This window comes from Pleurodeles waltl, chromosome 4_2 (assembly GCF_031143425.1).
Source record: "Pleurodeles waltl isolate 20211129_DDA chromosome 4_2, aPleWal1.hap1.20221129, whole genome shotgun sequence".
Lineage (NCBI taxonomy): Eukaryota > Metazoa > Chordata > Amphibia > Caudata > Salamandridae > Pleurodeles > Pleurodeles waltl.
Genome location: NC_090443.1, coordinates 1,049,434,239 through 1,049,457,022, shown reverse-complemented (window position 1 = coordinate 1,049,457,022; position 22,784 = coordinate 1,049,434,239). Strand labels below are relative to the sequence as shown.

Here is a 22,784-nt window from a genome sequence, read left to right as displayed (position 1 = left end):
AGGTATCCTTGAGTAAACTCTGAGATATCCTTGGGTAAACTCTAAGATATCTTTGAGTAAACTCTGAGATATCCTTGGGTAAACTCTAAGATATCCTTGAGTAAACTCTGAGATATCCTCAAGGGTTTGTGTCTCTGATTCTTAGCGGAGCATCAATCCAAGATGAATTGTGAAAAGTGGAGCAGGCATGCAGACAACATTTGGCACAACTAATAACAGTACCAATTGAGGATAAAAGGTGACACCCTCAAAAGTGAAGAGCCCAAACATTCACAACCCAACAACCACCCCGCCTCCAAACAGAAGTTTCTGTCCAAACCCTTAGCTGCTCCCAGTAGGTGGTGTCTGGATAACCTGTGATAGAGCGTTCCGGCCTACTAATTTACCTGTATTTTGGACGCTCTTTAGGCCGATGAATCTTTTGGCTAAGTGGGACCCTCGGCACCCTTAATCAGTCAATTTAATCAAACCAATGATCAATAACGAACATAAGCAATACCCTGATCAACATAACACTTAACAATTAATCCAGAATACATTTCGGCGAACCCTGACCTTTCAGCCAGGAATAACCACACCAATTTATTCAAAGTTAGTGAATTTATTTCCCTATATTAACAAAGCTAGCACGATATAGATGTGTCTCAACACCAAATGATAAACATATATGAACATTAATAGCTGTCCATAACGGCGAAACAAGTGCAATCTATGCAGCATTTGAACAACAAGGCATTCGATAATAGCAATGCAAATCACTAATACGATAATCTGTAATGAACTAATTGCATACATTTAGTCAGCATAATAAGATCTCAAATTGCATCGTGCGACATAAGGAATCCTCATCTAACCTCAAATTAGCATCGGCATGTGGGACTTCATGCAAAAACGATTTAGCAACATTAATTTAGAAAACTCCTAACTAGGGCTCTTATCAAAATCAGCAGTTGGTTACCTAAAAGAAACACAATGCAATTTTACAATTTCCTTTCATATTTACCAATTACGATCAGCATTCAAGGAAGACTTCGTCTCACAGGTACCGTTTCTCGATCAGCATGGGACGGGGCAAAGGGGCAAGGTGGACGGGGCAATTGCCTCACGGCGGCAAGGTATAACTACTACTTCATGCAAAGGGACAAATCAAAGTTAAAGTCTCTAGGGTAAGAATCATTTAAGTCTCTTTCTCTCGATTAGAGAAAGAATCAAAGTCTCTCAAAATGGCGTCGCAGCAAGGTGGGCCATAATAGCTGCAATGTCCTGCAAAATGGCGGGCATGGGCGAAGTCCAATAAATGGCTGCTTTTTCTCTCGTGCACCTGGTTTAAATAGACAACAGTTCAAATCCAGTAGGGTCTTCCATTGGAGGGTTCATAGGTTAGCTTCAAATTGTCCAATCAAAAACGACAGTTCTCAAGCTTTTACTTAAGCATACATTATCCTTGGAGACGAGTACGCAAGTTGCAACATTTTATACCAATTAACTCACTTTCAGAGCTTCCATTGTCCGCACCTGCAGATTGACCTTGGCGTAAAGAGAAAATATGCCAGGCTGGCACGAAACCTTAAGATAAGCATGTGAACGATCTCAGTGGAAAAGTACAGCTTCAAGCAGAAATACACGTTTAATAGCACATTGGAAAAATACGAGCATCTAAACCGTGAGATCAAGCAACTAGGCCGAAGCCTGCACTAAAGTCATGCTAAGCTAAAACATTTCAAACAAGCAAATCATAGCACACGTTTACGATTATGTCGGATTAGTGCAATTCTAATACACCACGTTATATAAAGCACGCTTATAAATGTTGGCAAACTACTCTGAGGGCACATTTTGTCCCCGTACAATCTTTATTAGTTCGGTTAAAGTCACACATGATTATTTTCACACTACGTTTAAGCGCTAATAAATGTAAAACCTTAATTTCAGCTTCATCAATCCCTCCTCTGATGACTACTTGTCATCACACTAAATCATGCCCACAAATTTTATTCCATTAAAATTCTGTCAGTTCTCTTTTCCTTTTAATTCCCCTAGTTTGCGCTTTGTATTCTTCTGCCATTCTTTTCATTATTTTTTCTTCCTTCCTTCTTCTAATTCTTTCCATAATCATTATTATTCCCCTTTTTATTCCCCAAATTCCAAATATGCAAATTAGAACTATTAGTATTCCCTGTATTATTTTTAGCAATATTCCATTCCAAATTCCCCCAATCCAATTTCCCACTGAAGCAAGTCCTTTTCCAACTTTCTCCCACACTCCTGGTTCCTTCAATTCCTTCAAATCTGCACTTTCTTTTGTTAGATTAGCAAGCATAGTTTTAATTTTCACACTATTGTCTGGAATATACGTACAACAGTGTTGTGCACCAAGCATTTTGCAAACGCCGCCATCCTTTGCTAAAAGAATGTCTAAAGCAAGCCTATTTTGAAGAGTCATAGCTCTTTCCGCTGCAAGTTCAGCATCTATCAGAATTATAGCACCTGAAAACTTTGTCAACATGTTATCCACTATAGTAGACAACTTTCTTATCTTGATGGAGTTCAGCACAACTCCCAACGAAGGAATCATGGCTCCAAATATATCTCCTACCACAGCAGCTGCGGTCTCTCTTTTCTGGATACGATGGGATCCAGATGTCTTTTGAATCATCGATAGGTCATCCAGCTGATAAACTTTTGGGAACACTATACCCAAATAACATCTTCCCCACCATCCCTTTGGAAGACGATAATAGGCATTATACCCACAAATGTAATATACACCTGGAATGACAGGGTCAAGTCCGTTCATCATGAATGTCCATTTGGCCTTAAAGATAAACGTATGTTTACACTCACTCGCTCCTACAAAAATATTGTCATAATAGGATTCACCTCGATATATACAAAACTTCCCTACATGCCAAGCATCTAAAGCTATTCTCCCTTGTGTCTTTATTGCGGCAAAATCATAATTATCTACTGAAGTCCTTTTATGTAGCTCTTTTTCTAATTTCGCATTCATTTGTGCCCTTCTATCATCTGTGCGATCTAAAAAGCTTATTTCTATTGCAGAGAGCGAGCAGGTAAGGTTTTCCCTATGAGCGTGAGCCGTTTCAAATGGTTGCATTGGCTCGAAAAATTCCCTCATTATTTTAGCATCCCAATCTTTAGCAATCTGGCTTAGCTGCGCTATTATAGGAACGTATGCAAAGGTAACATCATAATTCGAGTAAAAATACTGTAGGTTAGTTTGACCATAAAACCTAGACATTACTATACTACATGTAATCCCGTATGTAAGAGGCATGTGGTGATAAGTCACCCCTTCCTTTACTGATGTCGGTATCTGTGTACACACATAACAATCTTTCGCATCCATAGTCTCAACATATTCTGTTAGCAAGCGATAGAAAACATTATATGAAAGCTCTTTCTTATCATGCAAGTGTCTCTCATCTAATTCTAGTCTTTTCAGTGCGGTTAGTTCAGTGACAGTAACAGGAGCAAGAGTAGAAGCATCAATTTTCTCGTTCTCACCCTTTCCATGCATTCCAAGCACTATTGCCATTATTATTAGTACACATGCAATTACTAAGCCTATACACACACATTTACAATATTTCTTTCTATTGTTTTGTGTAGCGTACCCAGTCATGATCTGTATAGAATCAGAAAGCTGGAAGCACCTGTAAAAGAAACTATTTAGCAATTCAGTTACAAAGCTGAGCGAGCGCAATGTTCACACCGTCTTCTTCAAGAGGCCAGTCACTTATCGGTTAGCAGCATTTGTCTCAATTCGGCAATAACTCAGTCTTTATCAGTTCAGCAAAAGTCTCATCCGGTTTAGCAATGTCTCAGCTGGTTGTTTGTATCAGGTTGGATTGTAGCGAGCAATGTCTTTTATCACCCTTTCAATCAACAGAGTCCATAAAACTTTTCTTTTCTATTGGTATCTCTTCTTCTTCGTTCTCGAGGCTAAGAGATACATATTCGTCAGTCCAATCGTCATGAACTACATATGCCCATTCAGGACCGGAATACCTTCTGTTCGGTATCCTTTTCCTTTTCAATTTTGCTTCTCTTTTCGACTCTGCCTCACTGGTACTTTCCTCTTTGGCCAAGTCTTTTCCTTCACTTGAGGATGGTACCACGACAGTCACTTCCTTTCTTTTCTCTTTCACTTTTGGCCTTTCTCCGTCGTTCAAACTTTCCTTAGTCCTTTCTTTTATGGGTGATACACTTAGTCTTCTCTTTGCACCGTGTCCATTTGATGGACCTGCAATCTTTTCTGTGGAAGCTTGAACTGTTTCGTTCTGTTCTGCCTTGTCCCCTCCTTCTGGGGAATCAATCACGTCCTCCTTTTCTTTTTCTCTATCGTCTGCTTCTGGGAAAGCCCTCCTCTGATCAGGCTCTCCTGCCTTTTCACCTCTTTCGAGCCCTTCGTCACCGTTACTTTCTTCAGGCTCTTTATCACTTTCAGCTGCTTCAGGTTCCTTGTCACCTTCAGCTGCTTCAGGCTCTTTGCTACCCTCAGCTGCTTCAGGCTCTTTGTCACCTTCAGCTGCTTCGTCGCTGTCTGAACTTTCTCCTTGGTCTTCCCCAAGTGAGTTGGTCTCTTCGTCCTCAGAGAATATCTCTCTCTCTTCCGTTCCTGCCTGTTCGCTTTCAGTTCGATTTTGCTCTGTCTCAGCACTCAGCACTGTTTTATCAGGCACTGGCAGTTTTAGCGATTCAACTTCCTCATCTGTGGGACACAACACTTTCTTTGTGTGACTGGCGTGAATCCAGTTGGGAACCCCCGCACACTTCACAGCGGTAGTTGTCATCAGGATCACTTGGAAAGGGCCTTTCCAACGGGGTTCCAGACACGACTTCCTCACGTGCTTCTTTACCACGACCCAGTCACCTGCTTTCAGTGCGTGTCCTGGACCTTGGATCGGTGGCAAGGTGGTTGCTTCCACCTTGTGAGAGAAAGAGCGAACCACGTCAGCCAGACCCTTGCAGTAGTCTAACACCATATCATCTGTAATATTCAAAAGCGCGTTTGCGGGAACTGCAGGAAGTCTCATAGCCCTGCCCATGAGAATTTCGTGCGGAGACAATCCAGTCTTTCTATCAGGGGTGTTTCTCATTGACATTAACACCAAGGGCAATGCGTCAGGCCATTTCAAATTTGTCGATGCACATATTTTCGCCATTCTTGATTTCAGTGTACCATTCATTTGCTCCGCCAGTCCTGATGCTTCAGGGCGATAGCTACAATGCAGTTTTTGCTCAATGTTCAGCGCTTCGCAAAGTAACTTTATCACCTCGTTATTGAAGTGACTTCCGCTATCTGATTCTAAAGAGATCGGGAATCCGAAACGTGGTATTAACTCCCTCAACAATAGCTTTGCAACTGTAAGGCTGTCATTTCTACGTGTGGGGTATGCCTCAATCCAGTGACTAAAAATGCACACAATCACCAACACATACTTCAGACCTCCATGCACAGGCATCTCAATGAAGTCCATCTGCATTCGACTAAACGGGCCACTGGCTCTGCCAATGTGGCTCGCGTTCACAACTGTTCCCTTTCCTGGGTTCATCTGCTGGCAAGTGACACATCGATGGCAAACTGCTTCTGCAGCTTGACGAAATCTTGGGTTAAACCAATCAGTTTTGAACAATCTTATCATGGCATCTCTCCCTAGGTGAGCCTGCCCATGATAGAACCGCGCAAGCTGTGATAAGAGACTATTTGGCAAAACAAATTTTCCCTCATTTGAAACCCATAACTCTTCTGGTCTTTTTATACATTGTGATTTAATCCAGGACTCCCTTTCATCCTCCCTGACGTTATTCTGTAATGCTTTTAATTCATCTATTGTATCTACAACCTTCAAGGCAAATGCTTCAGCTGGTTCGAGTTCTGGTTCACTTATCGAATTCCATTCATCTCTGAGTAATATACAATTCAAGGCACAAAATCTTGCGCCTTGATCCGCATATGCATTTCCCAGGGAAACATAGTCCTGTCCTTTTGTATGAGCACTACACTTTACCACTGCAACTTCGGCTGGCATTTGAATGGCGTGTAACAATTCCCTTATTCTCTCCCCGTTTTTCACTGGGGATCCTGACGAAGTCAGGAAACCTCTCTGTGACCATAGTTGTCCAAAGTCGTGCACAATCCCAAACCCGTACTGACTATCAGTGTAAATGGTGACTTTCATCAATGCAGACAGTTGACATGCTCTTGTAAGGGCTACAAGTTCTGCTACTTGTGCAGAATAGACTCCTTGAAGCCAGGACGCTTCCAAGACCCCTGTTACAGTACATACAGCATATCCTGCTTTCAAAATTCCCATCCCATCTCTTAGACATGAACCATCAACAAAAACAATTTGGTCATTTTCATCAAGCTTAGTATCCTTAATGTCAGGTCGAGGTTTTGTGCAAAATTCAGTCACCTGAAGGCAGTCATGCTCGACGTCCTCAGCGTCCTCAATTTCAGCATTTTCACCGGGAAGCAAGGTTGCTGGATTCAACGTAGTGCACCTTTTCAGCTGCACATTCGGTGAGCCCAGTATTATCGTTTCATACCTTGTGAGTCTTGCTCCAGTCATGTGTTGCGTTCGGGAGCGGGTCAAAAGTATCTCAACTGAGTGAGGGACCATGACTGTTACTGGGTGTCCCATCACTATTCCTTCACTCTGAGTGAGGTTGATACCAACTGCTGCTACGGCGCGCAAACACCCTGGGAGTGCTGCTGCGACCGGATCCAAAGTAGCTGAAAAGTACGCTACTGGTCTGTTTATGCCACCATGGGCTTGAGTCAAGACAGACAAAGAACATGCATCACGTTCATGACAAAACAATGTGAAAGGCTTTGTGTAGTCAGGCATACCTAAAGCTGGAGCCCTGCACATGCATTCCTTCAATTCAACAAAAGCATCCATCTCGTCTCCTTTCAGCTCAATTTGATCCAAGGCATCCTTCTGGGTCAACTTCAGTAAAGGCTTTGCTAGAGTCGAGAAGTTGGGAATCCACTGGCGACAATAGCCCACCATTCCCAAAAACTTCCTCACCTCCCTCCTTGTCTTTGGTGGACTCATCTGAAGTACACTCGTTATTCTTTCCTTCATAATTCTCCTTGACCCTTTCTCTATCTGGTGACCCAAGTATTTCACTTTCTTCTGACAGAACTGTAATTTGGAAGGAGACACCTTATGTCCATTCCTTCCCAAATGGTTCAGCAGAGCAATTGTATCGGCTGTGCAGCCACTTTCTGTCTTTGATGCAATCAGTAAGTCATCGATGTACTGTACTAGAGTTGATTCGAATGGCAATTCTAATGCTTCCAAGTCTTTCTTTAGAATCTGATTGAATATTGACGGTGACTCAGAAAACCCTTGAGGGATTCGACACCAACTGTACACTCTGTCTAAGAATTTGAAACAAAAGAGAAATTGACTGTCCTCATGAAGAGGCACAGAGAAGAACGCTTGTGACAAATCGATGACTGAGAACCACTCGGCATCGCAAGGGACCTGAAACATTATCACAGCCGGGTTTGGTACGACAGGGCAGCATTTGACTATGATGTCATTTATTTTCCTCAAGTCCTGCACGAGTCGGACCTTTCCACTCGGTTTTATTAGTCCCATGATTGGTGAATTACATGGGCTGCTTAACACTTCTTTCAGTACTCCCTGTTTTACAAATTCATCTATGAGTTGAGCAACTTTCATGAGGGTGTCTTGTGCCATGTGGTATTGTGGGGTCTGGGGAAAGATTGCATTGGGTTTCACAGTCACTTTCACTGGTTCCACTCCTTTCATCAATCCCACCTCTTTCCCTGTCATATCCCACACTTCCTTTCCGACTGTTTCCCGTAATTCAGCTGGAATATCTTCTTCAGTTATCATCGGGAACAGACAAATCAGAGGATAATCTTCATCGACAGTTTCCATCTCATCCCCCTCTACACTGTCCTCTTCTTCCCCATCACTGCTCGTCTGTATTTTTATTCCCTCGTTCGAACACATAATCGAACAACCCAATTTGCACAATAGGTCTCTCCCTAGCAGTGCTATCGGGCTTGAGTCACATACCACAAATTGGTGTAACCCTTGATAGTTACCAATGCTGACTGGTACCGGATCTGTAATTGGGTTTGTCAGGTGCCTGTTTGCTACTCCCACCACTTGAACTGTCCTCCCCGAGAGTGGCAGATTTGGTACTTCAATGCTCTTAACAGTTGAACGTGTTGCTCCTGTGTCAACCAGGAAGGAGACACGATGACCCATTACTCTTCCCTCCACGTACGGACCCTTTTGATCAACTTCCAAGGATGCTGCAAGCACACAATCTCCCTCCTCTCCTGAACTTTCACTCTCCCACACATTGTCTATTCCACTCTCACTGTGTAGTGGGAACTGTTGTACGGTGCCATTTGTACTCATTACCTGACCCGAGACCTGTGGAGGAACCATCACTTGCTGCTGACTCATTGGTGCCAAGGTTATTTGCATTTGCTGATTAGGTACCATGGGTAACTGCTGTTGCATTGGCTGCATTTGCGTCATCTGCATACGAGGCATCTGCATCTGCTGCGGCTGCATGGGCTGTAACCCCTGCAACTGATTTACGGCCTGAAAATTTGGATTTGGACCTCTCATTTTCGGTCCCCTCATTGTCTGAAATGCATTGACATCATTATTTTGCTGACCAACACCTGCACCTGCACCTTCCTGCACCACCATCGGGCACTCGCGTTTCCAATGACCGACAATTCCGCACACGTGACACGGCATAACCTTCTTCATTGCCTGTACACCATTCACAACAGTGTTTAAATCCGGACCATTATTCACAAAGCCTCCTCTCCCTCTGCCTCTCACCTGTGGCTGAAACGCCATGTTTCCCTGTAACTGCGGCTGCGGTTGCGGTACCTGCTGTTGGAACCCTTGCAACCCTTGCAGACCTTGCAAACCTGTCTGAGCTGCTTTAAGCTGCATCATCATCACCTTCTCTTTCAACCTTTTCTGCTTCACTTCAATTTCATCGCTACAGTATTTCGCATAATTCAATACTTCATCAATAGGTTTCGACTGCCAACAAATCAAATGCGACTTTATCATCTGACTTATCTCTGGTCTCAGCCCTTCCACAAATCTGAACACAAAATGAAGCATGTCCTTCGCCTCTATTGTTTCCGTGCCACTGTAGTTCTTGAACGCCTTCAGCAACCTCTCATAGTAACTATGAATCGACTCTTTAGCTTCTTGGGCAGTTCGATCAATCTTCTGCCAATCCACATTCTTCGCGGCAACCTTCGTCTTCAAATGCTCAATCACCTTATAGTACAAGCTCATCACCATAGGTGATGGTGCACCCGTATCCCTGTCTCTCTCTGGTTCACTTGTCGGCCAGCCTACAGCTCTTTTGCAATCCTCCCACAAATCTGCCGGAACCACAATCTCAAAGAGAGTGTTCAGGTCTTCCCAGAGACATTTTGCAAGCTTCACAAACCTGTCAGTCTGTTGATACCATTCAATCGGTTTCTCTCTCAGTTTGGGAAAATCATCCGTAAAAGACTGAATGTCGCTTCTATGCCATGGTACATGTATTAATTTTCCCCCTGCTGTCTCCCTCATTGGTAACATGGTTACTGCCTCGCTACTCTGTGGTCTTTTCTCATTTTGCTCTGTAGCACTGTCCCTCCTCTTTTCCTTTCTCTTTACCCACCTGCTTTCCCACTTGTCTAAACACCTCCACACTTGTGCACTCTGCAGCAATTCTCTAATGTGCGCCTTCATGCCTGCTGACCTCATGTGTTCAAAATCTGTGGTCCCAAAATCCAACCTGTAGCTTCTGCTCAAGTGTTTTGTCTTATCTATGTCAACCCCGTTTTTGTCAGCTATTTCCTGCAAGCTTTTATGTACCTTGTTCACTTCCTTCGTAATCCTGGGACATAGATACCTCAGCTCTTCTTCCGAGTAGGACTCTAACCTATTCACACCCATAGTCCCTTCCACCAATTCTTGTGCTTCCATGTTCAACCTCATCCTATTCATATAATCTTCTCCCTTCCCACTGGCTGAGCTTTGTGTGGAATTCAGACTGTTGAACCACTGTGTCAGTTGTTGCGCATTCAACCCCATCAGTGTAGCATTCACATCGACTGCCATTGATGGTTGCGGCAACTTTTCAGTGTTCGATGTTAAAGGTATTATCAGTGGGGGACTCGACCTCACCAGTGTTGACTGAGCACATATGGGACTAAACTCCATCAAGGACCCAGATCCGGTTGGCTGAGCCACTATCGGAGTTATTCCTGGAGTGTTTTCTATGCACCTCCTTTCTGTCCCACTCTGCAGCATAGATCCCTGACCGCTCATTCCTAAGTTAGGCTCACTATACAAAGGTACCGTTGGACCTACAGTAATGGGTAGCGATATCGCGTCTGGGTTCTGTCCATTTCCCATGTTCTGAGACATGTTCATTCCCACACGATGGGTCATCATTGCCGGCATGCCCATCTGACTCCCTGTCATCTGAGCATGTGCTGTCCCTCCCTGCATCTGCTTTTGAGGCATCAAAAACTGGGTTGATTCAGCTTGTGCCAGTGTTGGGTTGTGACCATTCTGTCCTCCCATTGCAGTCGGATCTAGAACCATTCCCGTACTGTTATCACTGCTGTTGTACCTTGGGATCTGCGGCTGATAATTTTCTGCTGGTTTCAACATGGGCACATCTGGATATATTCTCCTAACCTGCGGTATCTGCGGGGTGAACAGTAAACTCGGGTCCTTAGATCCCGATGATGCTCCTGAACTCTGAGTTTCACTGTTCTGTACCGGTGCCGGAGGGGCAGAACTGGTACTTGGACCTTGTCCACTCTCCGCATAAGGTGGTGGACGGTCGTTCAGCAATTGCATTATTAACTCCTCATCCTCTAACTCCTCTTCTCTTCTCAACTTTTCCTCGTCCTCTCTATCCTTGGAACACCTCCTGTTTGTCTTACAGGTAGCTTTCTTACCTGTCTCCTCTTCTTCCTTAGTAATTGCGGGAAACAATTTTATCCCCTGCAATACATCTGACCTCCACACCGTCTGTGCATTATCCCACCTAGCGTCCGCTAGTGTCTTTTCCACCTTCCTTATCCTAGTCTCGAACTTATTTTGCTGCTGCTGCCTAGCCATTAGTTCCCAATTCGCTAGAGCCTCAAACTGTGCTGGCCTCGGAGGTACCTTCATGTCGTACATCGCGAATCTCAAATTCTCTAGGATCCTTATATTGAATGTCCCATGTATCGGGAACGCTACGCTCCCATGTTTCTCTGTCAGCTTGTGCCATTGCTTTAGCCAAAGACACGGAGCTACCCCCTTCTCTTCCATTATAATGTAAGCTGGGGTACCTTCGGGCGGCGTCTCCTCTCCTACGCTCGCTTTAATGTAAGACTCCCCCTTCATCGCACTCCTAAATGCTTTAAAGAATGTCATTTTCTCGTCTTTTTATTTCACAAAATTTGTAATCAATAGGTGACTTTAATTGCCGGAATACTCTTCGCTTGCCTTTCCCCTTCCAATCGAGCCCCACGGACTGCGTCCAATCCGTGCGCGACCCTTCTCTACGACCAACCTATCCCAGCGCGGCTCCTAGTGACGTCACACTCACACACACTGCGGCTGACAAAGCCTCGCGGCTAGTCCTCCTTCACTCAGCTCCTCTCGTAACAACTTCTTGCATGTATCGCGAGCTACCAAAAATATAAAACAGATCTGTCGGTTTACTACAGGAAGGGTAACACAGTCGCTTCAGGACCTTAGGGATTTTTCACTAGCCTCGGCAGTTATTCCATCTTTCTCGGTCCCCACGTTCGCAAGCAAATCTGACCCGCAGACCTACTCTCAACTTGTCAATGATCTATTCTAGTGCACTTAGAATCTTGTCAAAGCCCGAAGTCGAAGTTTCTTTCACTCCCTTACACACGTACCGACTTGTTGACCACGCCCGATCAACCTACTAAACCGCCCAGACCACAACATAAAACAACATACTCCGGAGTCTCTTGACCTCGCAGGGCCCGTCTCAACAACAACAACCACGTGGACCTTTTTAAGCACAAAGCGCCACTCGCACATGAAGTTCGACGACTTCCCTACTCACACACTCGGAGTCGCACCTCCGCTATTTCTATGAAGTTCGACGACTTCCCTACTTCTACACTCGGAGTCGCACCTCCGCTATCCTCTAAAGAAAGAAAAAAATTCCTCGCAACCTTCTCACACAATCTGCGGCAATAAGCTGTGAAAGCGCAAAATCCTAACTTCACTCATACCATCACTAGTACCGTCAACGCCGATTCCACACCTCCATTCTCTCCATTCGCAAGCTCCGAGATCCCGGGAAAGTCGCGGTGGACCTAGCCCATCATCATTCTCTCAATCTGTTTTATCCAAGAAAATCTAATTCAACTTCTCGAGTGGGGTCTCAAAGGGCGTAACCGTTAATTCAACACCATGTACTTTAAGAGTACGGGGTCCCAAAAGACGAAACCGTCCTCTGCTACCATCTACTGATAGAGCGTTCCGGCCTACTAATTTACCTGTATTTTGGACGCTCTTTAGGCCGATGAATCTTTTGGCTAAGTGGGACCCTCGGCACCCTTAATCAGTCAATTTAATCAAACCAATGATCAATAACGGACATAAGCAATGCCCTGATCCACATAACATTTAACAACTAATCCAGAATACATTTTCGGCGAACCCTGACCTTTCAGTCAGGAATAACCACACCAATTTATTCAAAGTTAGTGAATTTATTTCCCTATATTAACAAAGCTAGCACGATAGAGATGTGTCTCAACACCAAATGATAAACATAAATGAACATTAATAGCTGTCCATAACGGCGAAACAAGTGCAATCTATGCAGCATTTGAACAACAAGGCATTCGATAATAGCAATGCAAATCACTAATACGATAATCTGTAATGAACTAATTGCATACATTTAGTCAGCATAACAAGATCTCCAATTGCATCGTGCGACATAAGGAATCCTCATCTAACCTCAAATTAGCATCGGCATGTGGGACTTCATGCAAAAACAATTTAGCAACATTAATTTAGAAAACTCCTAACTAGGGCTCTTATCAAAATCAGCAGTTGGTTACCTAAAAGAAACACAATGCAATTTTACAATTTCCTTTCATATTTACCAATTACGATCAGCATTCAAGGAAGTCTTCGTCTCACAGGTACCGTTTCTCGATCAGCATGGGACGGGGCAAAGGGGCAAGGTGGACGGGGCAATTGCCTCACGGCGGCAAGGTATAACTACTACTTCATGCAAAGGGACAAATCAAAGTTAAAGTCTCTAGGGTAAGAATCATTTAAGTCTCTTTCTCTCGATTAGAGAAAGAATCAAAGTCTCTCAAAATGGCGTTGCAGCAAGGTGGGCCATAATAGCTGCAATGTCCTGCAAAATGGCGGGCATGGGCGAAGTCCAATAAATGGCTGCTTTTTCTCTCGTGCACCTGGTTTAAATAGACAACAGTTCAAATCCAGTAGGGTCTTCCATTGGAGGGTTCATAGGTTAGCTTCAAATTGTCCAATCAAAAACGACAGTTCTCAAGCTTTTACTTAAGCATACATTATCCTTGGAGACGAGTACGCAAGTTGGAACATTTTATACCAATTAACTCACTTTCAGAGCTTCCATTGTCCGCACCTGCAGATTGACCTTGGAGTAAAGAGAAAATATGCCAGGCTGGCACGAAACCTTAAGATAAGCATGTGAACGATCTCAGTGGAAAAGTACAGCTTCAAGCAGAAATACACGTTTAATAGCACATTGGAAAAATACGAGCATCTAAACCGTGAGATCAAGCAACTAGGCCGAAGCCTGCACTAAAGTAATGCTAAGCTAAAACATTTCAAACAAGCAAATCATAGCACACGTTTACGATTATGTCGGATTAGTGCAATTCTAATACACCACGTTATATAAAGCACGCTTATAAATGTTGGCAAACTACTTTGAGGGCACATTTTGTCCCCGTACAATCTTTATTAGTTCGGTTAAAGTCACACATGATTATTTTCACACTACGTTTAAGCGCTAATAAATGTAAAACCTTCATTTCAGCTTCATCACCTGTCACAATGGCCCATTCTGATGAAGTCCAAGGAGCAGCTGAGGAATCATCTGGTGCCCATACCTTTTATGCACCAACTGGAGTCTCCCAAGGGCGCCTTTAGTTGTCATGTATTGTATTTCTGAATCTGTCTTTGTGGTCAGGATTTTCCTGTGATGGGGACACTCACAGACCCGATGTAGTAACCAGTGTTCCAACAAAACTCTGGGGCATATTTATACTCTGTTTGCGCTGAATGTGCGTCAAACATTTTGATGCACATTCAGCGCAAACCTTGTCCCATATTTAAACTATGACGCCCGACCCCACGGATGTCAAAAAACCTCCGTGTGCGCCATTTTTTGGATGCGGGAAACCGCCTTGCGTTAATGACATGCAAGGTAGGCGTTCCCGTCCAAAAAATGACTTTAAGGCCTGTACGCCTTATTTATACTCCCGCGTCATTTTGACCCACAGGAGGGGGCGGGCCTTAAAAAACGGTGCACAGCCTGATGTGCGCCGTTTTTTAATGCCTGGGTGAGGGCAAGCGTTAAGGGAACTGTGGGCTCACTTCCATGGTCTCTGACCATGGAAGCAGTCCAGAGGTGCCCTTCCCTGCCCCCAGGGACACCCCCTGGCACCCTCGCCCACCCCAGGAGGACACCCATGGATGGGGGGACCCATCCCAGGAATGTACAGGTAAGTTGAGGTAAGTATAATTTTTTCATTTTTTTAAGTGGCATGGGGGGCCTAATTTGGGCCCCCCAACATGCCACTGTGCCCAATGACCATGCCCAGGGGACAGCAGTCCCTGGGCATGGCCATTGGGCAAGGGGGCATGACTCCTGTCTTTGATAAGACAGGAGTAATTTCAATGGGGGTTGTGTGTCAAAAAATGGCACAAGTCTGGTTTGAGCCATGATTTTTTACTCTAACCTGACTTGCACCATTTTTTGACGCACAACCCCCATTCTTCCATACGCCGGCGCTGCTTGGTTTGAGACATTTTTTTTTACTCTGACCAGCCTGCAGTGCCGGCTAACGTCAATCCTTAAATAAGGCGCCCGCATGGCGCGTAGGAATGGCGTTAGCCGGCAGTAAATTTTTCAACTCAAACCAGCCCCGGCACTGGTTTGCGTCAAAAAGTATAAATAGGGCCTATGTACATCTGCAAGGTACCTGAAGGGAGAGTGAGGCACCCACTCAGGAGCTCTCAAGCCAGGGCCCCACCACCCATGCATAGTGTACTGTCTGAGGGGGCCACCTGGAGCTCCTGCACTGCGGGGGCTGCGGGGACTACTGTCACGCCAGTGGTAGTAACAGGTTACAACAGTCCAGCTCAGAACGTGTCTCTTTATGGTTAGATTTGTCCAGGGCTTCAATCCTAGAGGTTAGGAAGATAGTTAAAACTGGTTCCAAAACAAAGGGCAGGGTGGGACAGCTTACAGAGCCATGTTGAAGTCCTTCATCTAAGCAGTTCGCATGCTCTCGAGAGGCTGATAGACATGTTTTATTTTTTCTGGTTTGTAATTCCCGTTCTGCTCTCCCTCGATTCTGCATTCCTCCTCTTCAGGTTAGGAACTTAATAAACCTTTTGAGTGCCAGAAAGTTATTTTCTTTTGAAAATAGTGATGTTTGCGTCTCTGGAAACAGTGAAACTGCTCAGTGCCACTGCTTTTAGGACTGAATTTCCTTCCTCCTTTTCCTCACTCTCACCCCACAGGTGCTGTATGATCGAGGCCTCACCCTGATGACCATGTTCGTATGCATCGCAGCTTGCAGCATATGGCACCTCATGCGCACGTTCTTGTTGATGCCCCGGACTCGCATCCCCTACCCTGTACCTGAGGACTACAACTATGGGTAAGGAACGCTGTGTAAAGGTTCTTGCCTCAGGCAGAACCTCATCAGGTTCAGGATTTAGAGACATCTCTTGCAGCGTGAGAGATCTCCTAATGCAATCATTGCAACATGGCTTGTCATACACCAGCCGTGTGCTGCTTCAATGATAATGCATGCCACTGAGGTGCATGGTCTTGTTTCTTCTGCTACCGTTTGCCTACTTGCATAACAGCCTTTGTCTAAGTAAAATGACATCATGAAGAAGTCCTTGGAAAGTGTTTCTGTAGACAATCCCCAAGCCATTTAACAATTGAATCGACTCCTATGCCGACTCCCTGGCCCTCCTTAAACACAGCAACACAACAAGATGTAGACTCCAGGCCAGTTGGTACACAGAGGAGCTCAGGCTGATGAAATGCCACTGCAAACAACTGGAGCACAGATAGAGAATGGGCCAGGACAATACAGATAGGAGCACATTTAAATCTGCCCTCAGACGCTACCACCAAATTATTCATACCACCAAATGTGCCGCTCAATGCCAGCAATTACAATAGCAAAGAAATCTTCACCATTGTGAGGGATTTCACCTTATAATCGACCACCTCTAACTGGATCACCCTCTTGTAGGCCTTCTGCAACAATCTGTCTCAATTCTTCAGCAACAAAATCACTGCCATTTACAGCAACTTCAACCTGCAATCGAACCCAACAGACCTGGCCAAACGCCCCCTGATCTTGTCCAAAGAATCAATCCTAACCACGTGGCCCATCATCACCCCAGAAGAAACCTCCACCACCATGAAGTCCATCCACTCAGCGGCCCCTTCTGACCCCTGTCCCCACCAGTGGACTGCAACCCATCGACGCAATGCTTAGCGCTGAGAAACACACAACAGTCCTCCTATTGCTGAAGAAACCCTCTGTAGACCCTTCAACGCTCGTCAACTACAGAAAGCTCTCCCTGTTACCATTCCCCGCCAAGGACTTATAGAAAAACATCAACAGACATGTCACAGAGAACCATAATGACCACCAACTCCTGGACACAACTCAGACTGTTTTCAGACCCGACCACAGCACAGGAAATGCCCTTATCACTGCCATGAAAGGCATCCACATGATTATGGACAGAGGAGACAGATGGGTGTCATCCTCTTAGACCTCTCTGCAGCATTTGACACGGCCTCCCATCCTATCTTTATCCAAATCCTGCACAACAACAGAATGCAAGGACACACAATGTGATGAATCTGCTCCTTCCTGACTGGAAGGACCCAGTCAGTCATCCTGGCACCGTACACCTCAGACACCCACAACCTCATTTATAGAGTTTTACAAGGATCTTTCCTGAGCCCAACCCTCTTCATTGCATACATCAGTGGTTTTTAACCTCCTGTCCTTCTCAGGAGGTCCGCATCTGCTAAGAAAAATAATATAATAATATTTTTAAAGTGTATATAAATAAAAAAAGCAAATTGTAAAATTAGAAATGTTTAAATGTTCTGTAAATGTGAAGGAATTTGAAATTGGAGGCTAAAAATTAATTTGCAATGTTGGGATTGATTCATGGGAGCAGTCAATACAAGGGAATCAAAAGAAATATAATATGGACTACACATGGCATCAAAATAAAATTAAAATTTCTATTTATTATATTTGTTTGTAAATTAAATAACATATTTAAAAATGTATGTATTCCTTTGATGGATGCTTTTGGCTGTATTTTTGTGCATTGTTTTGCAGTTCAAAACATCAAAATTGGTATGCCGGGTCCCTAGCTTGAAATAATGTCTTGTGGGGGTCCCTGGACTCCAATAATGATTCAGTGGGGGTCCCTGGACTGCAATAATGATTCAGTGGGGGTCCACAGTAGTTAAAAGGTTAAGAACCCCTGGCATACATGATACCTCTAGTCAGCATCATCTGCTCTCATAACATCAACGTCCTCTACAGCTGTTTCACGGACACACAACTCATTTTCTTCCGCCAGTTAAGACGCCCAGCACTCGTATCAAGTTCAATGCCTGCAGAAATGAAATCATCCACTGGATGAAGATCAGGCGTCTGAAGCTGAACATAGACAAGACTGAAATTGTTACCAAGTCATCACCGTCTTCTCCTCATTCTCCCACACCCTGAAGATGCAGAAGAACATTTTTGGATGGCTGCCAATCAGCACCCAGAAAAACATCACACACGCCCTCATCACAAGTGAGCTTGACTATGGAAACACCTTCTATGCCAGGTCAACAACAAACTCACCAAAAGGCTGTAGACCATTCAAAACTCAGCAGCCAGAATCACTCTCAATCCGCTGAGCTCTCATCACACCACACCTGAAGGAGCTCCACTGGCTCCCCGTTCAAAAAACGAGCACAATCCGAACTCCTCACCCACACTTTCAAGGCACTACATGGCACTGGCCCAGCGCACCTCAGCAATGGCACCTGCTTTCACAACCCTTCCAGAAGCCTCCGGTAATCTGGCCTCCTCCCTGCACAATCCCAGTCATACGAACAGCAGACCTAGCGGCCCAGCCCTCTCCTCCATCGCTCCTAAAGGATGGAATGACCTTCTGCTGCGTACAAGAGCCTCCTCCCCACTTCTTCAACTCCGCTAGAAGCTGAAAACGTGGCTTTTTGAGGAGTCCCACTAGGCCCCAACTTTGGCTAAACCCACACCTGCTGAGCACAGGATACTCTCCCTGGTGATAGTGCGCTCTACAGACCTGCAAAGCACAAGATAACATCCCTGATGACTGAAACATCAACTCCACGTTTTCTTTGGCATCAGTCTTATATCCCAGTTTTATTCCTTTTTTCCACCATCATCTTCCATGTCGAATTAGTTGCCTCATCGCTTTACCTCAACGTGTATCACAGATATGATGTTTTCACTTTTGACTTTACTGATTTTTGCTCCAATCGAGCCATAAACGTCAGCCCTCATCGGTGGCCCGGTCTGAAACAAAACCTACATTCCTTGTGAGACCACAGACATCAGGGTTCACCTTCAGGATGCCCTCTGCTTGGAGGTCAGCGTCCCTCCTGGAGGCCTTGAGGTCTCTTAGGACCGCCGATGAGCGCAGCGGACCTCTTTGGGGCCCGCGACAGACACCCCCCGAGGGCGGGGACCGGCGGACCGCAGGAGCCCCCAGGCCGCAAAAAGGTATTGGCATCCTTCAAACCGGCTAATCACTCATGGAGGCCGCAGGCATAGCAGAGGTTTAAAGAGGGTGCAGGACGGCACCTCAAAAAACAAGCGACCTCCCAGCTTAGGGCGACTTTCTCGTTCCAACACCCAGGTCAGGGGGGGGCTGCAAGTGCGAAGCACTGATTCTTTTGTTACTGGGGACCAAAATTACAGCAATGCTGCAAAACCAGCCCCCACTACTGCAAAAACGGCCCCACCCTTCCAGACCCCCGGGGAAACGCCCGACGCCCGCTAGGGCCAGTCCGGCCCTGGCCATCCTTGAGTCAGATCTGTGGGAGCTGATGACCGGCGGTGCTGGGGGGCGCAGACTGCAGACCTGGAACCTGACTTCCAGATGAGTATTCCTCACCTTCCGCCCAGTCTCGAACCTGTGAACTGTACTGTAGTTCTCTTAGCCCTTATTTGTATTTGCGTGTAACTGCACGGTTGCTGGGAAGCGCCAAGTCGTCCTGGTGGAGATGGAAGCAGCGACAAGGAACCCAGACTCCCAACCCCTCACTAGAAGGCGTGCCCTGGGAAGCGACTGTCGGTGCCCCCGAAACTTGATGGTGGAGAACCCTTGATGCCACCAAGAGCATTTCAAGATGGCGGTACTGAAGCATCCTGGGTGCCCAGCCTGTCTGTGATCCTGGCGGTGGCAGCCAGAAGCCGTGGAAGGCACTGTACTAGAGGCAGCAGTCTGTCCTTGGCACAGAACTTGGTGGCATGGTCTGGAGGCATCCTTGGTCGGAATGGTTTGGAATGACCACATTGTGGAATGTTCCGTCATGCGCTATGATGCCAGGCCCTGGTGTTGTCTGGTATGATCTAGAACAACCTATGATGGCCTGGTACTTGCTGGAATGTTGCGCCATATTCTGGACTGGCATGAAAGGGCCTGGTAGTACGTGTCATGATGTAGAACAGCCTTCAGTGGTCTGGTAAAGGGTTGCATGATCTAGAACAGCTGTTGATGCTCTGGCAATATGTTGCATGATCTAGACAAAGCAAAAACAACAAGTGATGGACGGAATGCTGAACATTGTCAAACACTCACCCCCAGTCATAGATCTGGGTTTAATCCATCGTTCTTTTGCTCACCATGCCACCCCAGTTTGGACCCAGACATATGCAAATCAGTCTTGACCCTGTTCCTCATGGGAACAGTCCAGACCGAACTGCCAAGCCAGGTCCTCACTGGACCGGAAACAAGCATCCTGGGACCGGTTTCGGGGTTTCACCCCTCATCAGCCAGGCTAGCTTGAATCCAGTGGCATGGGAAGCACGGGACCCACGTCTGGGCATACCCTTCCCACTTAGGGCGACAAAGCAAAAACAACAAGTGATGGACGGAATGCTGAACATTGTCAAACACTCACCCCCAGTCATAGATCTGGGTTTAATCCATCGTTCTATTGCTCACCATGCCACCCCAGTTTGGACCCAGACATATGCAAATCAGTCTTGACCCTGTTCCTCATGGGAACAGTCCAGACCGAACTGCCAAGCCAGGTCCTCACTGGACCGGAAACAAGCATCCTGGGACCGGTTTCGGGGTTTCACCCCTCATCAGCCAGGCTAGCTTGAATCCAGTGGCATGGGAAGCACGGGACCCACGTCTGGGCATACCCTTCCCACTTAGGGCGACAAAGCAAAAACAACAAGTGATGGACGGAATGCTGAACATTGTCAAACACTCACCCCCAGTCATAGATCTGGGTTTAATCCATCGTTCTATTGCTCACCATGCCACCCCAGTTTGGACCCAGACATATGCAAATCAGTCTTGACCCTGTTCCTCATGGGAACAGTCCAGACCGAACTGCCAAGCCAGGTCCTCACTGGACCGGAAACAAGCATCCTGGGACCGGTTTCGGGGTTTCACCCCTCATCAGCCAGGCTAGCTTGAATCCAGTGGCATGGGAAGCACGGGACCCACGTCTGGGCATACCCTTCCCACTTAGGGCGACAAAGCAAAAACAACAAGTGATGGACGGAATGCTGAACATTGTCAAACACTCACCCCCAGTCATAGATCTGGGTTTAATCCATCGTTCTTTTGCTCACCATGCCACCCCAGTTTGGACCCAGACATATGCAAATCAGTCTTGACCCTGTTCCTCATGGGAACAGTCCAGACCGAACTGCCAAGCCAGGTCCTCACTGGACCGGAAACAAGCATCCTGGGACCGGTTTCGGGGTTTCACCCCTCATCAGCCAGGCTAGCTTGAATCCAGTGGCATGGGAAGCACGGGACCCACGTCTGGGCATACCCTTCCCACTTAGGGCGACAAAGCAAAAACAACAAGTGATGGACGGAATGCTGAACATTGTCAAACACTCACCCCCAGTCATAGATCTGGGTTTAATCCATCGTTCTTTTGCTCACCATGCCACCCCAGTTTGGACCCAGACATATGCAAATCAGTCTTGACCCTGTTCCTCATGGGAACAGTCCAGATGGACCTGCCAAGCCAGGTCCTCACTGGACCGGAAACAAGCATCCTGGGACCGGTTTCGGGGTTTCACCCCTCATCAGCCAGGCTAGCTTGAATCCAGTGGTATGGGAAGCACGGGACCCACGTCTGGGCATACCCTTCCCACTTAGGGCGACAAAGCAAAAACAACAAGTGATGGACGGAATGCTGAACATTGTCAAACACTCACCCCCAGTCATAGATCTGGGTTTAATCCATCGTTCTTTTGCTCACCATGCCACCCCAGTTTGGACCCAGACATATGCAAATCAGTCTTGACCCTGTTCCTCATGGGAACAGTCCAGACCGAACTGCCAAGCCAGGTCCTCACTGGACCGGAAACAAGCATCCTGGGACCGGTTTCGGGGTTTCACCCCTCATCAGCCAGGCTAGCTTGAATCCAGTGGCATGGGAAGCACGGGACCCACGTCTGGGCATACCCTTCCCACTTAGGGCGACAAAGCAAAAACAACAAGTGATGGACGGAATGCTGAACATTGTCAAACACTCACCCCCAGTCATAGATCTGAGTTTAATCCATCGTTCTTTTGCTCACCATGCCACCCCAGTTTGGACCCAGACATATGCAAATCAGTCTTGACCCTGTTCCTCATGGGAACAGTCCAGACCGAACTGCCAAGCCAGGTCCTCACTGGACCGGAAACAAGCATCCTGGGACCGGTTTCGGGGTTTCACCCCTCATCAGTCAGGCTAGCTTGAATCCAGTGGCATGGGAAGCACGGGACCCACGTCTGGGCATACCCTTCCCACTTAGGGCGACAAAGCAAAAACAACAAGTGATGGACGGAATGCTGAACATTGTCAAACACTCACCCCCAGTCATAGATCTGGGTTTAATCCATCGTTCTTTTGCTCACCATGCCACCCCAGTTTGGACCCAGACATATGCAAATCAGTCTTGACCCCGTTCCTCATGGGAACAGTCCAGACCGAACTGCCAAGACAGGTCCTCACTGGACCGGAAACAAGCATCCTGGGACCGGTTTCGGGGTTTCACCCCTCATCAGCCAGGCTAGCTTGAATCCAGTGGCATGGGAAGCACGGGACCCACGTCTGGGCATACCCTTCCCACTTAGGGCGACAAAGCAAAAACAACAAGTGATGGACGGAATGCTGAACATTGTCAAACA

The 22,784-nt window shown here is 46.2% G+C and overlaps 1 protein-coding gene across 1 annotated transcript in view; it reads left to right on the top strand.

Annotated features, from left to right (window-relative positions):
* LOC138294019 (equilibrative nucleobase transporter 1-like) overlaps positions 1–22,784 on the top strand; it is a 387,196-nt gene that overhangs the window by 142,262 nt on the left and 222,150 nt on the right. The window contains exon 6 of the mRNA XM_069233271.1: positions 15,843–15,982. Coding sequence (XP_069089372.1) covers positions 15,843–15,982 — 140 coding nt within the window. The remainder of the gene's footprint in view (positions 1–15,842; positions 15,983–22,784) is intronic.